General features: G+C 51.1%; 1 protein-coding gene across 2 annotated transcripts in view; it reads right to left on the bottom strand.

The window, feature by feature from the left end:
* The window catches only part of Unc5b (unc-5 netrin receptor B), a 73,284-nt gene extending 57,447 nt beyond the window's left edge, over positions 1-15,837 (bottom strand). The window contains exon 1 of one of the 2 annotated variants that reach the window (XM_048338961.1): positions 15,306-15,837. In XM_048338961.1, coding sequence (XP_048194918.1) covers positions 15,306-15,384 — 79 coding nt within the window. In that variant the 5' untranslated portion in view covers positions 15,385-15,837. The remainder of the gene's footprint in view (positions 1-15,305) is intronic. The other variant, XM_048338960.1, reaches the window with a different exon arrangement.
* Between the last annotated feature and the right edge of the window lie 943 nt (positions 15,838-16,780).

Raw genomic sequence — 16,780 nt, 5'->3', positions numbered from 1 at the left:
CAGTGAGCATCCAAAGGGGGAGAATGGTAGCAAGGGTCAGAGGTCTGATGTACACTGAGGGCAGAGATGAGGTGTGGTTGTCTTTGAACTGTCTGGACAGGAGAGGCAGGCTGGGTCATCAGCTCACTTGGGGCACTTTGTGTAAAAGATGCTCAAAAGCTGCTTATGCCCAAAAACACTGACTCCTTACTTGAGCTGGGCCCATGAGTTAACTGGAAATAGGATGAAGGCTGGGTGCCCCAGCCCTCTCTACTTTGAATCTTTGTCCTTTACCCTGAGCCATTCTCTCCGGCAGCCATCTTGCATTCCAAGGAGCTGGACCACCCGCCAGGTGTCAATGACTCCTATTCTAACAAGGCAGCACTTGACCAACTGTCAGAGCACCTCTGAACTTGCATGTGACTGGAGAAAGTATTACTGATGCATACCTTCACATCCCTAGCCCCCAATTCTCCCTACTTAATCTAAAATCTACTCAAGCTCAGTTTCCTGTGGCTGCCCAGCAATAAATAAATAATAAATCCCCTTTCTCTGCTTTTCACCAAGTCTCTTTATTTGGCCTATCGGGGTAACAGGCAGAACTCTTGTGTGGGGGAAGGAGGGGGGGCTACCCTTTGTTTTCACCTTTGAAGTACAGCCTAGAGGGGGGCTTCCAGGCTGAAAGCTAGGATACCACAGCAGCTTCCCTCTCTGGGCCAGGAGTATGGGGCAGCTCTTCTGAAAGGCACAGTTCTGCCACTGACCAAAGCCTGGGACTCCTAACTAGGCCTCCAACGAGTTCCCTGTAGTAAAAGTAAGAAACCCTCCAGAATGATTTAGGACAGTCTAATGCTTCTTAATCTTTCGAACAATCTGTGAGTACTGATGAGGAGGCAAGTCAGACAGTACAAGCCTAGGCAGTAATTTAGATAGGTGAGCTCTGTCTCAGTCTACAAGGGGGAATGAAAATACCCATGATGACCTAGATAGCAGGGGCAAATTCCCAGTGCGACTGTCACCCATGCCCTGGGAGCACTGGGGGCTCACACACCCCTTTCGGGGCCTGTGGATTATGGTTCTGAAGCAGCTCTGGGGACTACACACACATAAGCTCCTAGAATTCCCTAGAAGGAGCCTTGGCAAAAAGGGAGTCCAGGGACTCCCTTCACCACCCTTCCCAGCTAGCTAGCCAGCAGAAGGAGGGAGGATGGCTGCTCAGGCTGGCCCTGCCCCCCTTCCTCTGCAAGCCCACAGGATCCAGGGAGGGGTGGAGGCTACTGTCAAGGGTGTAATAAATGACTTATTGACTGGAGAGCAGAGTTCTCAGGCCTGGAGCACGACCTTCCGGCAATCATATGCTCCTCCTGTCTGCCAAGGACCTGTGCTCTCAACTCCCAACTCAGCCTCAGCCCCCAGGCCACACTGACCCCCCCACCCCCCCACCCCCACCCCCACCCCAGGACTGCTAACATTGCACCCCTGGCACCTCCATGAATAGACTCTGACATGAAGATGGAGGAAGGGCTGCCTGGTGTTGGTGTGCCCAGCCCGAGGGAAAGCTTTGTCTGTCCATCAGGTGGCAGAAGCTCTTTACTGAGACCTCAATCACATCGCAGGACCGGTCTGTCTTTTACAAGGCATTTTCGAGTGCTTCAGTTTACTTAACAACCAAATAATTACTGAGCATTCAGTACTTCTTTGGACATCAAGGGAGGCCCAGGGGAAAAGGCCTGATTCTGCCTTGGGGCAGGGGTGGGGGTGGGAGAGTGGTCTACACTGGGCTCTGGCACTAAAGCTGGGGAATTAAGAGGTACATTTCACTTCCCAGAGCCCCACTAAGAATTCCAGTGTGCTGGGGAGTGAACCCAGGGCCTTGAATCTGCTAAATTCAAGCTCTACCACTGACACTCAGGCCAGTCTTCCACTCTTTTTCATTTTGCCCCCCCTCCCCCGCCTTAAAAATTAACAAGATGCCAGTGGCTCACATATATAATCCTAGTTACTCAGGACGCTGAGATCTGAAAGATCTTCAAAGCCAGGTTGGGCAGAAAAGTTTGAGACTCCATTTCCAATTAATCAGCAAAAAGTACAGCTAAAGATAAGTTCAAGTAGTAGAGGGTCAAACAAGTTGAGCAAGTACAAGGCCCTGAGTTCAAACCTCAGTAACTGTCAATAAAATAAAAAAATAAAATAGTATGTAAAAAAGGATTAATCTGCCGGGCGCCAGAGGCTCACACCTGTAATCCTAGATCTAAGGATTGTGGTTTGAAACCAGCCAGGGCACAAAGAAAAGTCCCCAGGAGACTTTTATCTCCAATGAATCACTCAAAAACCAGAAGTGGTGCTGTGGCTCAAGTGGTAGGGCCAATAGCCTTGAACAAGAGCTAAGGGACAGCGCCCAGGCCCCGAGTTCAAGCCCCACAACTGACGCACACACACAAAAAGATTCATCTTTCACTGAGTCTGGACTTTGATGACTCTAAGGAGGAATTCAACCATGTTTGACTTAGTATCCTATCACTGTTTCCAGTTAAGATCCCAATCCATTTAGAGGCTATTTCTCTGTGAGATGTACATCAAGCTTTGCCTTCTTCCTCATGGCCAGTTTTCTAGGTAACATTTATTAAGAAGTTCATCCATCCTTACCTCAGTAATCTGACCTATACCTCCTTTGCCATACACTGCATTGCTATACACACTGAAGTCCAATCCTGGACTCTCTACTGTCCTTGTTCTATTGGCCAATTTATGCACCATGCCATCCATATGATTTAGTTTCCAGATGCTTTATATTTTATTTATTTTTTGTGCCAGTACTAGAGCGTGAACTCAGAGCTTGGGTGCTCTCTCCCTTGGGTTTTTCTCTCAAGGTTAGTGCTCTACCACAACTCCACTTCTGACTTTTTGGTGGTTCATTGGAAATAAAGAGTCTCATAAACTTTCCTGCCCAGGCTGACTTTGAACCATGATAAGAACATAACTTCTTGAGTAAACTAGGGTTGTAGGAATAAGCCACTGGTGCCCAGCTTTACAGAGGCTTTATGATGTTTCACTATTGGGTCAGGACAGTTTTACCTGCTCTTCAACCTTGTCCAGTGCTTCTAACACCATGCTGAACCCTAGCTGAGATGGTGGCGAGTCTCTATGCATTTCCTGATCTTAATGGAAAAGCACTGACTGGGGGACTACAGTTCACATCTGATGCTAAAAACATTCCCTAATGCCTAATTTTCTGATTGCTTTTATCATGAAAGGATTTTGTCCAAGGTGTTTTCAGCTTCTACAGAAATGATGACATGAATACTGTGTCCTTAGGTTCCTTATGGATGGTGTATAATATTAACTTCTCCTGTGTTATCAATATTATTGGGTTAATTATGAGCCAACCTTGCATGCCTGGATTAAATCAGGTATGGTGGGAATGGGTTATTTTTAAAAGAGACAGTATGGAAGTGGACAATGACCATAGGCACCATCCTCTCTACAGAATGATCTCAGTCCTTAGATTGCTATGTGAAGCAAGCTTCACTAGTCCCATTTCTCAGATGAGGAAACTGAGGCTAGTAACACATTGCTAAGAAATGAAAGGATCAGAGACAAGGGGTAAGTAGGGGAGGCATGGGTAAAGATGTTGAAAGGGGTGACACTGATCAAGATAATATACTGTATTTACATATTGCTTTCTTAAATGGCAATTCCTTTGTGTAATTATTTAAAGATAATTAAAAAGAAAAAAACTAAAAAGGAAAGAAACAGAAGGATCAGGATTGGATCCTCAGCCTATGACTCCAAATACCCTAGTGTGATTGATGTGGGCAGCACTATTTGCCATTTCAAAGCCATCTCATCTGATCAGATGTGGCATGGGGACTGTCTACAGGAAGTGTGGGTAAGAATGGGATCCCACCCTGACTCCCAAGAAGCTTTAATGGTCTTCCTTACTTACCAGTCCAAAGAGACAGTGTGAGGGGCAGTGAGGTGCTGCAGGCCAGCTGTGTCTGCAGGACATCCTGAGTCCACATGACAAGATGGCGGACAGTCCCAAGACCCACCTAGCCCCTTCCAACCTCAGCCTGGCTCTGCTTTTGGCCTTTATCTCTCAGGCTCTGTGCAAACAGCTTGGAACATAAAGTCTGGCCCAGGACCATCGTGGGCCAGGAAGGAAGTGCAGAGAAGAAAAGTCTGCACCCCGTGGCTTCTGCCTGCCTCGTTTTCTAAGAACGGGTGGCTGGCTGAGGCTTATGTAACTTCTAACAGGCATGGCAGATGGCGCTCTGGCTCAGGTCCCATCCAAGCCCATGTTGACAATGACCTTCCCTGACATGGTGCCCAGGCCTCTTCTGTTTGAGCATGGACACTTGAAAGGGGACAGGGGCACTGAGAGGCATGGGAAATGGCCCCAGCTCTTATCATTCAACTCAGTGGCCATGAACAAGGAGCATGGAGAGGCCAGAGCCCACCCACCAGCAGGCAGGTCCTAGTCAAGCCAAGGGGAGGAGCCCCTCCTTAATGACTCACAGCTATCACTTCAGGCTGCACCACAGTCCAGGGATTCACACCCCCTGACTGCCAGCCTCCTTCCACCTCAGATCTGCAACACCAGGAGGGCTAGAAGACAGTTTCCAAAGCACCTCTCTGGGTGGTTTTCTCACTTGGCCTTGCCCGGTATTCAAATACTTTTGCTCTTTGTGCTGACAAGTAAACTGAGGCCTGGAGGAGACATGGTTTACCTGTCACACAGAGACAGACTTGGTCTTACTAAGCTTCAGAGTTACTTACAAATTCACTAAGTCATGCAGGTTCTTCCCTCACTGGCAACCTCCAGGCTATCACCAAGTGACCTTTTGGGCAATCCTAAATTCCCCACCCCTCCGGGGCAATCAGGAAAACTTGGATAGCTGGAAGGAATCTCAGAGAACCCTGGATGGCTTGGCCTACCTGTGTCTCATGTTGCACAAGTCAAGCAGGAATGGAAGAAAGAGAAAGGAGTGTGATGGGTGATACATGTATGTTCCCTTCCCAGCAAGGAGGAAAGGAAATGAGCTTCCTCAAGCATGCCTACCCCAGCTCTCCTCCCCAACAAGCAGTTGAGGGCCCTGCTTTACAGAGAGGATATGGAAAGCTCAGAAAACTGCAGTTTGAGACGAAGCTGTGCCTGGAACTGTGGTTATTTAGATTCTAAGGTTGACTGACTGTTTATTTCATCAGATTAAGGACAGAGAAGGCAAGGAACTGGCCCAATGTCACCTAGTAGGTTAGCCAGGTGGCTGGAATGAAAATCTAAGCTTCCCTCAGCTCAGGAGAGAGGGGGCGGGGGTGGGGGAGTGTGTGTGTGTGTGTGTGTGTGTGTGTGTGTGTGTGTGTGTGTGTACATACAGAAGATAAAATTATGGAGCCATTTCAACGTGCCATATGTAACTGTGGCCTCTATTATTGATGATATTCCGGTATCCCCTTCCTGTGGTTGTACCTACACTATCTCTGTATCTTATCTGAGTATATTGGAAACCGGGTATACTGGTATTAGAACTAGGAAATTGGAAGGGAATACCAAAATCGAGAGACACAGGGTTAAACACACACACACACACACACACACACACACACACACACACACAAACAACAACTACAAAAGCAATACTTACGAACTGTTTGGTGAAAATGAACTGAACAACTGAACAACTCATGGGGGGGAGGGGAAGGGAAAGGGGGAGGGGGGAATGAGGGACGAGGTAACAGTACAAAAAATGTATCCAATGCCTAATGTATGAAACTGTAACCTCTCTGTAATTCAGTTTGATAATAAATATATATATAATAATAAATTATGGAGCCAAATCCTCAACAGGGATCTCCTGAGTGCCAGACAGGAATTCCAGATCAGCTTGTGGTCAGGGCTCCTGGCAAGGGTCAGTGGGCATCTAGCTGTAACATAGCTAGGCCTGGCTTAGCACTATCACATCTTGGAGTCTTTTTTTTTTTTTTTTGGCCAGTCCTGGGCCTTGGACTCAGGGCCTGAGCACTGTCCCTGGCTTCTTCCCGCTCAAGGCTAGCACTCTGCCACTTGAGCCACAGCGCCGCTTCTGGCCGTTTTCTGTATATGTGGTGCTGGGGAATCGAACCTAGGGCCTTGTGTATCCGAGGCAGGCACTCTTGCCACTAGGCTATATCCCCAGCCCCATGGCTTAGCACTATCTCAGCCAAAGGCCTGGGGAAGTCTATCTCTCAGGAATGGCTGCTGATTGTTAAATGTTGGGTGTGGTGCATGGAGAACCTGCAGATCTTGCAGCCACCAAACCCAGCTCCCTTCAGGAAATTGGTGGCAGTTACTATGAAGGCTTGGGGACTTGACTCATGCCTGGGCCTAGACTTTCCCATATACTTCTTGCAGGCTGCAGAGCCAGTGACCATGAAAGGGGCATCCCAGGAGCCACAAGGAGTACCCAAGGGAGTGGGCCATGCAAGTCAGAATATGTTTGAGCCCTCGCCTAGCTGTGCCTGGCAAGGCCACCTTGCTGGTTGAATTCAGAATGCACCAGACCAGCAAGTTCCACCATCTGCTCTGGCTATGCACCTGACAGCAAAAATTTAGTTTGTTCTTTGTTGAGTTTAGGCAACAAATTCTTTACTATCCTGAGGTTCTGAGCACTGAGGACTTGGCTCTAACTTTCGCTGTGCTTGGTAGGAATGAGTGCCAGTGGAGAAGCAAACAAGCAAGAAGACAGGCCATAAGCTAAAGAATGAGCATCTCCTACTCTTTCGAGACTCATTGTGGTAGCAATTCTGTTCATGACAGGGACCCACTGCAGTTCCCTCCTGGGCAAGGGACAAAGGTTCTTTACAAAGGTTCTTTACTCATCCTCTCTGTACCTATGTGGCCTGGCACTGTGTGGCTGCCAGGGACACACATGAAGTCCTCCTGGGTCACTTTATGTCACTGCCACCCCTGTCATCTAGTCAATTCAACCCATCACACCTGCCCTGTTGATCCTGCACTCCTATCCCCAGGGCCCTGAACTGACAAGAAAGGGAACAGGAGTGACACTGTCCCCTCTGACAGACCTCACCCACCCCACCCTAGGTCGCTGCTCTCTCTGCCCAGCTAAATCACAGAACAACCAAAGGTGGAGTGGGGGAGGAGCCAGGAACAACTTTCCTGGAATTTCTGACTCAACTTCTTATAAACTCAGCATCTCACTGGGTGCTCAGGCCCCAGGCCTGGCAGACGGTGCCTCTGATCACATTACAGGGCGGCTTCCCTTCAGCTCTGCCTCCAGACGCCACTTGGGGCCTCTGGGGATTGCAAGCTGGTGGGTGATGGCAGACTTGGTGATGCTGCTAGGTTGCTGGGTGGCAGGCTGGGCATCAAGGAGCTGAAAAGACAGCTTCTCTTCTCCTGCTGCTCCTTCCTCATCACTGGGCTCTCTGGGCCATAGTTGTTGTAACCAGAGATTCTGATCCCTTGTTCTACAGCCCAGTTCTACTCCTAGGAGGAGAAGCCAGGTGCCTAGCCCTGGCTGTGATGCAGCATTATGCTCTGAGAGGGACAGGAAAGTGAAGGGCAATGGGCATCAGAAAAGCCCTGCTGGCCAGGTACTGGTGGCTCACACTTGAGCCACCAAGCTACTCAAGAGGCTGAGATTTGAAAATTGAGATTCAAAGCCAGCCTGGGTAGAAAGTCTAGGAGGCTCTTAGCTCTAATTAATTACCACCGCCAACAACAACAACAAAAAAAGCCAGAAGTAGATCAATGGCTCAAGTGGTTGAGCACTAGCCTTGAGCAAAAAGAGTTCAGGGACAGGGCCCAGGCCTAGGGTTTAAGCCCCAGGACCAGCACACAAAAAGAAGAAAAGCCCTGTTCACATGTCATCTCCAGTCACATGATCCCTGGAAGGGCAGGCCTGTCTCTTGGTGGGGGTGGCTAGAGTATAGGGAGTACAAACTATAGCAGCCACCTAAGTATGGGGTAAGATTCACATCTTCTCATTCTAAAGCCTTGGGCTCCTTCTGCTACAGAGAAAAGGGTATCTTCTCAGAACAAGCCCCAGAAATCTTCTTCCCACCGATGATCAGAGAGGAGTGCAGGGTTGAGAGCAGAATTTGTTTCCTGCATGGGGGTGCAGGAATTCCTACTGAACATTTCCTATACCTAGCCCACACTCTGCTAATGCTTTAGGGGCCAATCAAGCTCCATCCTTCCCTCCTCCGGAAGCTTTCCCTGACCACCCCAGTTCCTAAGAGCCTTTTTTTTTCAACATCACAAGCATTTCTTGTTATACCCAATTCTAGGCACTGATGAGGATGATGATGATGAAGATGGCAGCCAATGTCACCAAACACTTTAGAACATGTAGAGCACATTCTATGCATTATCTCATTTGCCCCCCCGCCTACAACAATGGTAAGATTGGTGCTATTGCTGCACCTCATTTCCTAGATGAAAACCCAAAATGTCCGAAGAGGGTAAGCAACTAGCTCCAGGACACAAAGATGGTAGTGGAGCCAGGATTTGAACTGGAGTAATATGAATAGAGCTTGCCCTCCAAACATGGCACTGGACCACTGCAGGAACATTAATTCCTGAATTCCTCTTGGCTGTACCATGACATGCTTCCCTGGCAGCCAAGTACGGCAGGCCTGGAACAGGCTTCTAGAACTAGTGTCCAACTGAAGCTTGGCTCATCTCTGATCCCAGAGCCCAGCACTTGTGTAGAGTGAATGAATGGATGAAAGAATGAATGACTGTGTTGTACACGCATCAGGTTTAGGGCTGGGCTAATGTGGGGTAGGATTTCCCAAACCCATCCCCAAATCAGCCTCCCTTCACCCCTGAGAAGGAGAGGTATAGGCACAGGACCAGGGATTGGGCAGGCTGTCCTGTTATACTCTTCTCAAGACCCCTTTAAACCCTGGGGTCTTCCTCCATCTCCTGAAGCTCTTTAGCTTTTGAGGTGGGAGATGTTCACAGAGCAGGAGGAAAGGAATGAAGTCTTGCATGGTGATTTATGACTTGAGAGGAGAGATAAGAGAGAAAGAGACTTGGGGGGGGGGAGGACGACACACACACTCAGGGCTGCATAATGCACACAAGGGCACTCCAGTCGATATATTGACTTTACGGAAGGGCCTCTGCAAACACAAGTGGCTCTGGACCTCAGCTACTTCTGTTTCTCACTAGCTGCTGGGGCCTTTTAGGATAGAGCCAGACAGAAAACCCTACAGTCGTTAACAATCAGCCTTCTATCACTCCCCCACTCCAAACTTACAGCCAGAAAAGAACCCAGAGAGGGAAAGATTTTTGCTCAAAGACACAAAACAGAGAAAGACAGTGTTAACTCCTAGGCCAGGAGCTACTGGGTCTCCGTGCCCTGAACCCTCTGGCTTTCTCCTTCCTCCTTTCTGTCTCCCCTGGAGAAAGAAGACCCTGAGCAGTGTGTGCTAACAGACTGAATGACCAGCCACATGTGCTGGGTGTCATGTTAAGGCCTATGAGAATGACACATTTACAGATGAGGAAACCGAGGCACAGTGAGGTGACTGGCCCAGGTCAAGGGGTTGTTGGGAAGCTATGTGGATCTCAGAATTCCACCAGGCCACACCACAGCCTTCTCCCAAATTTAAGGCTCTGGGAGGGGCCTCAGTGAAGAGGGTGTGTATAGAGACTGGGGCTCAGAGAGGTGACCACAAATAAGCCTTCCCTTCTGAATGGTGGGGGAGGGGGTATAGGAATGGGGGAGGCCCCTTCCTTCCTTCTTACCCACACTACATTAGCAGGGCAGGGCAGAGCAGAGCAGGGCAGGGCAGAGCAGAAAACAATCCTTTCCCTCAGACAGATTCCCTATTACTGCCTACAAAGTAGTTGCTGGCTCTCTCACAGGTGATACAAGTATAAGAAACCTTTTTGTCTCAAAACTCTGGTCCAGGTCCTACCACGGCTATTAGAGGGAGCTAGGAGGGTGGGAAACAGTCCCCCCAAGACACAGCAATGCAGATGAGACCAGATGAAGGGAAATGAAAATGTGGCCAAAGCCAGGTGCCAGTGGCTCAGGCCTGTAATCCTAGGTTCTCAGGACGCTGAGATCAGATCTGATGATCACAGTTTGAAGCCTGCCCAAGAAGGAAGGTGCTTGAGACTCTAATCTACAATAAACAACAAAAATCCAGAAATATGAGCTGTGGCTCAAGTGATAGAGTGCTAGCTAGCCTTGGGCAAAAGAAGTTCAGGGACAGTGTCCAGACCCTGAGTTCAAACCCTAGAACTGGCACATGCGTGTGTATGTGCACACACACACACATATATACACACACACAACAAGAAAATAGGGTCAAAGCGTAGTTCCCCAGGCATCTGTACCAGCCCTGAGGGGCAGCCACATTTCCAACCTCTTCTCTAGCAAATTCCAGGAGACTTCCCCAAGGGAGATGATGGGGTGCAGGTTGAGAGAGCAGACCCCCACACTCTCACACCTCCTGCTGCTCTGAGTCAGCTGGGTCCCCAGCAAGCAGTAGCAGCCCCAGATCTACTGGCTGACTCAGGCCCACCACCAGCCAAGCTTGCCTTGGTTCCTTCTAGACCTCCCCTAGGGTTACTTGTCTCACTGGCACTCAGCAGGGGATGGTGGTTCTGCCTTCTAACAACAGAACTTGACCCTCTGCTTATAGCCCTCAGGCAGGGCAGAAGCAGCAGTCTTGACAGTGCTAGAGGACAAATGGCTGGATTCTCACCCAGAAGAAGAATCCCCCAACTCCCATCCACTGGTAATGGCCACAGGTTACATTTACCTATTCATACCCAAACATGCAGTGACCACACCCATACACAGCACCCCCACAGATCCAAACAAAGAGCTGCATGCATCATCCACCTCTCCTACAAAAGGTGCAAACCTACACACACACAACACACACACACCCTCCTCCTGCACTCTTCACCTCCACACATGCCTAACACCCCAAAGTGACTTGCTGCCTCCCCATCCCCTCAACACACATTCTCACTCCCTACACACACTCACACCTACAAGCCTGCATTCCCCAGAGGAGTGGGTGCACGCGCACACACACAGCTCAGTTCAATGCAGGCAGAACTCGGGAAGTTTCGAGGTGCTGGGGGCAGCCTGTGCCGAGGTGCGAAGGAGATGGTGATAAGAAGCTCCCAAGGGCTGGGACAGACTGATTTAGCTCAGTTGAGGAGGGAGGTGGTGAGGAGGGTTAGGGGAAAAGGAGAAAATGGGGGGGGGCGGGGAGCAGGAGGGTCTTGATGCAATACCAGGTGACAGTGACACTGAATACAACTACCAAGCTGCTGAGATGCTAATCAGGGGGCTTTGTTGGAAGAGAGGGTGCATTCAGAGAAGCTTCTAGCAGCCCAGCACTTTTGGAGAAAAGAGGGAACAAAAACAAGTTGGGAACAGAGAAGGGGGGGGGTGGTGTCTAATTTATGCCTGCACTTCAGCAAATGATTATGCTTCCATTAGCATAGGGGAAGACCGCAAGCCAGAGGGACTCATGTCATAGTTCACTCTCCCTAGGCTATCGAACTAGGCTGCTCTGGGGTGCTAGTGTTCTCAAAAGCTCTAGGAAGGGCTTCTCTGCTGACAGGGCTCTCCAAAAATGCCTCAGGCAGGGAATTTCCCCAAGGTGCAGAAGAGGGCAGGCTCAGCTGAGGCTGTGCCCCAGCTTCAACTTCAGGAGCCAACAGAACATAGGGTGGTCATGCCCTTGGCCCTCTCCTTACATGATTTTAATTGTGGTGATTTTCATTTCCAGGGCACATTTACTTGGTTTCATTTTGCTTTCAGCGCATGGATGACTCTGTCTGTGAAGGCTGTTTAGGAAACTCATGGAGAGAAGAGGATGGGGATGCCAGCTCAGTCCCTTCCCCCAGGACTATCTGCCTGGGTAGTTGTTTCCTTAGGCTGAGGACCTAACCCAACACCCCAGTCTAGGACCTGGCCCCATTGCCTGTTTCTGTGTGCTTCGGTGGGTTCCAAGTTGTTTCCTTTCGGTCCCCCCCCAACCCGCCACCCCGGGCCCTGAGGTTTGTAGATGGAACTGTGGCCAGCAGGCCAAAGAGGCTCCAGGACTGTCCATGCACAACCACCTGCCCACCTTGCTCTCTGAGCACTTGGGATGGAAGGGGTGCAGCTTGTCTCAGGCTCATCCCGAATCCCAGATACCTCTGTGCCTCAGGGAAGGACAGATCTCATCCCAGAGCTGACAGGGGTCACTGGACCTTCAGTCTGGAAGAAACTCCACAACAACATGGCTGCTAAAGGATCCTCAATTCTGCCAGTTTGCACAGGGCTCTAATGATGCCATTTAGCTAGGGGCCCAGGAGGAGTGGTTTGCAACCTGTCTTACTTTTCCCCCAGGTCAGGGCAACTGCTAAGAAATCAGCTATCACTTGCCTGGTCTCAGGACCTCACTCCTGACCTTAGACTCAAACTGATCCTCTTTTCCCTATCCTACTGAAATTTGTATTCTTAACACAGTAATCAAAGCAATCATAGCTTTAGATTCAGACCCACACTGCAGGGTCTCCAGACCAGAAGGGGGAGCCAGAAGCACTCGGCTGAGGGGTATGAAGGCTGTGTTCAAATCCTGACTTTACCCCAGAGCCCCATTGTGACTTTGGGCAAGTCAAAGCTTCAGTCTCTAAAGCTCCAGCAGTTAAATAGGCAGATTGAAACAGGGGAATTGTTTGGTCCCGCAGAATCCTCTGTTGGAGGGTGGTGGGTGGAAGGAAGGAGATAGATTACAGGAGAAATTCCTCCCCTGCAGTGGTACTTTCTCTCTAATGAGAAAACCCATTAAGACACTTGATTTTCCATTTGCTTAAGTGAAATGGGTACTTGCTATAGTGTAAAGTGAGCTGGGGACAAGCCACCACCGTGTGTGTGTGCACACACACAGCAGAAACACTAGGAAAACTCCAATTTTAATTGCACATGAACATTATCAAGCCACTTCAGCTTCTTCTCAACCATCCCAGCCAGAGGCCAAGGAAAGAAGACTCATTAAAAGCCCCAGGAAGGACTTTGGGTGGTAGGATAGGATGGGAGAAGACTCTTAGGACCAGCCAGAGTTTCTGAAGTGCTGCCTCTGGCCAGCCACTTGCTGATTTGGAAAAAAAAAAAAAAAAAATCACACATTCTGGCCTTTGTTTTCCTCATCTGTGCAATGGGATTCATGAGGAATTCAATGAAAAAAGCCAGAGCATTCTAAAAGAAAGATGCTCTTTGCCTTTGACATGGGAGAAAAACAGGTTGCGTGAAAGGAAGGGGCATGATCTCCCCCTGAAGGCAGGTTTTTAAGGGCAGCACATTCCGGGCAAAGGAAGGCAAAGCTGACCCCACCACTTGGCCCCTCTCCAGACTAGTGGGCAGGCAGCCCCTGCAGTGCTAAGTAATGAGCACAATTCCAACACGGCTTTTGCTCACTAGTGAGAAATCAAAGCCGGGTATTAGAGGCCATTTCTGGCTGGGCACTGTTCGTGCCCAGATCCATCAAAGCCCTGGGCCCGGGGTTTCTTCTGGGGAAGGTGGAGGCTGGCAGCTTTGTTAAGTAAGAAAAGCAGGCCACCCCCAGTCTTCCTGGCCCTGCCCACCCACCCAGAGAACTCTAGGCCCACCAGTCCTGGTTTTTTTGTTTTTCCTAGCCAAGTCCCCTCCCCACCCTGCTTAGCCTTGGTATTTATTCCTGATCCCACTGCTCGGTGAGTACAAAAAAAGCTTCCCAAGATGCAACCACAGGCCCTTTTACAAGACTTCAATCACCTTCTCAGACACCTTCAAACCAGAAACCAACACCCAATCCAGCACCTCCCACATCTAACTGCACCTTTTAAACAAGGTTGGTCATTCCACAGCCTGCCTTCCTCTTGCCCATCATTACCTTCCAACTTCAAAACACTGTTAAATACCAGAGTCTGCCCAAATCATAATTAACTTGGATAAAATGTTTGAATGTTGTAACTTTATAGCACAGGACTTGGGGGAAAAAAAAGTGGGAGATGTGCTAAAACCAAGCTCACTCCTGGTCGTGAGAATCATTAATTCCAGAGCCAGAGATCTTTGGCTGGGGTTGGGGGGTGGGGAGATAATGAGGATTGGATGCCTACTTCCCCCCCCCCTCTCCCACTAAGGTAGGCCTTGCCCCTGAGGGCTACAGTCTCATCTACTTTCTGATCCAGTGGTCCCCATTCTCAGCCTCAACTCAGAGGACTCTGTGGAGGATGCGGCTTCAACCCCCTCTTGTCCTGGGGAGTCAGGACGCCCTGCTGGCAGGTCTGACCTGCTTGGGTTAAAGCAACACCAGAAAGGCTGGAGGATTCAGCTCTGTTAAGTGTCTAGTTCAGCTTCAAGACAGAGAGGAAGGTGAGTGTGCAGGACACATACAGACAGAGACACAGAAACACAGACACACACACAAACACAGGAGGGAAATGCTAGGGACTTAATAATAATAATAATAATAATAATAATAATAGGAGCCCATCAACCTTCTGAAGGCCTCCACAAGAGTGCATCTGGTCTACTTCTCGGACAGGGAGACTGTGACCCATTTAAAATAGGAAACTCGGCAGGAACACTACGTACCTTCACCTTTTACACACGCGCGCACAAACACACACACACACGGAGGTGGGGGGACGAAGAGAGAAGAAAAAAGCCAACTTGCAGATCTGCGATCTCAGGAAAGCTGTGTATATAGAGTTCGGCTCCTCCCCCTTCAATAACCAAAGCCCTTCCACCGACCTCCTCCCAGACGGAACAGTACCCCCACCCATCTCAGTGCTTCCTAAGTCTCTCTCTCTCTCTCTCTCCCTCCCTCCGGTCTGCGGATTCCTGCCCGTGCAAGCGCCGGGGAGCCCGGGCGAGCCGGGACTCGGACTAGGAAGTTGCCGTGGAACAGCAGCGGAGCGCGCACACCTGACCCGTGCCGCGACAGTCCTACGGCGCCACCGCCGGCCGTCTGGGAGCCAAGTGTCCTCTCAGAGGCTCAGACCCTCGCAGGAGACACCCTTTCCAGGGTAAAAGAAGCGATTCCTTTCCGGGGGGAGGGGAACACAAAAGGAAGCTTCTGGCCTCCTACGACCCCCGGGCCGGTCAGCGCCCCTCCACACCACAGTGAGGTGGCTGCACCATCGGCCACTCGGGTGGCGCGGAGAATCTGCCTGGTAACTTGGGGGCGCCCCTGCCGGCTCAGACTCAAAGAAGAACCCCCTCAACTTCGGGGCTGGCCGCAGGGAAGCGGGCAAGGAGGGGTGCGGGGATCCCCGACTCCCCGACCCCCACCCCGTCCCGTCCCCGGCCGCTGCCTACCTGCTTGGCTCAGCGTTGGTTCACAGCAGAGCAGCAGCGCCAGCAGCAGCGCACCCCGCGCCCCGCTCCGGGTCCACATGCTCCCGCGGCCCGGCTCGGGCGCCTCTCCCCCGGGGCTCTCTCCCTGGCCCCAGCCTCGCCGCCGCCGTCTCCGCCGCCGCCGTCGCCGCCTCGCCGTCCTCCCCGGCGCCCGGCCGCGCCAGCCCGTGCCCTCCGTGAGGGCAGCGGCAGCCACGCTGCGCGGAGGGCCGCCCGGCGCTCGGAGCACGGTGGGTGCCCGGCGCCCCGCTCCGGAGCCAGGCTCCGACGCGCCCCCTCGGCGCTCCCTGAGGCTCCGGGGGCTCCACGAGAAAGCGCTCCCTGGAGTCTCTCGCCCGGGACCCGAAGTTGAGCTACCAAAACGGAGGGAGCTCAAGGTGCTCGCCGAGGCCCGCGCCGCGCCGTCCAAGTCCCGGTACGCTCGCCTCTCCGCGCCCCGCCGCTTCCCCGTGGCTCCGGCGCCCTCGCCGGCCCCGCCGCCCGGCACAGTGCTGAGCGCTGCTGCGCGCTACTGCGCGCTCGGCGGACTGAGTCCGCCAGCCCCAGCAGGGAGGACCGCGCGAGGATGGGGCGGGGCCCGGCGCCAGGGGGCGGGGCCCCGGGGGCCTTTGAGGGGGGGACCCGACGGCCATCGGGGCGTGGTCACAGCAGAACGGGGGGAAGGGCCTCTCAGTGGGGGTTCATCGAGGAACGCAGAGCTCAGCACCTTAGAAAAGCCGGCTGCTGGAGAGTAGCTGAAGCCTAGTTTCACCCATTTGTCTTCCCCAAAACAAAGAAAATGGACCTTGGAGTCCTCTTGACTTGGCCTTGTCAGCCTACACCTCTACCATAACCCAAGACCTTCACTTCTGCCATGCTCTGCTTTTCACAGAGTTGGAGGTAGGGTTGGGGGATCTCTAAAAATATAAAGCTTCCTAAAAGAAAATCTCAAGCTTGGGAGTTCTGATTAAGAAGGGTTTTCAGTGTGTGAATGTGGGTATTGATTAGATTAGGATCTTCCTTTTGGCTCCTGCTGGTCTGCAAGAGCCAAGGTGGAGCTATTTGCCAGACCCTTGGAGCCTCTCCCTTCTCAGAGCCTAGGATGTGGCCAGCCAGACCCCAAGTCACAGTGGGCAAAGTGAGAAGGGTTCTTAGTTTGACTCAATGTCAACTTAGGCTGTGTTCCTTGTCTGTGAGTCCTTGACTGAGTTCCTTAACTGTCTCATTATCTCAAAATGGAGAATCACTTAACAGTTAATATTAACTGCTCCATAAGGGAATGTAGAATTGAGTGGGAAAAACACACTTGGAAGCCATAGCACGAATGTCAATAATCCCTATTTTTAAAAATCTCTCCTCCTAGCCAGTTTGAGGGAGAAAGTTCTGACCACCCAAAGGTGGGCCAAGGGGAGGCATGAAGGATGGGAACTGTCCTTGATCTGAAATCCCGAGAAAGT

The sequence above is a fragment of the Perognathus longimembris genome, chromosome 2 (genome assembly GCF_023159225.1).
Source record: "Perognathus longimembris pacificus isolate PPM17 chromosome 2, ASM2315922v1, whole genome shotgun sequence".
Classification (NCBI taxonomy): domain Eukaryota; kingdom Metazoa; phylum Chordata; class Mammalia; order Rodentia; family Heteromyidae; genus Perognathus; species Perognathus longimembris.
The sequence above is the reverse complement of the archived record's forward strand: the minus strand, read 5'-3'. Positions and strand labels throughout refer to the sequence as shown.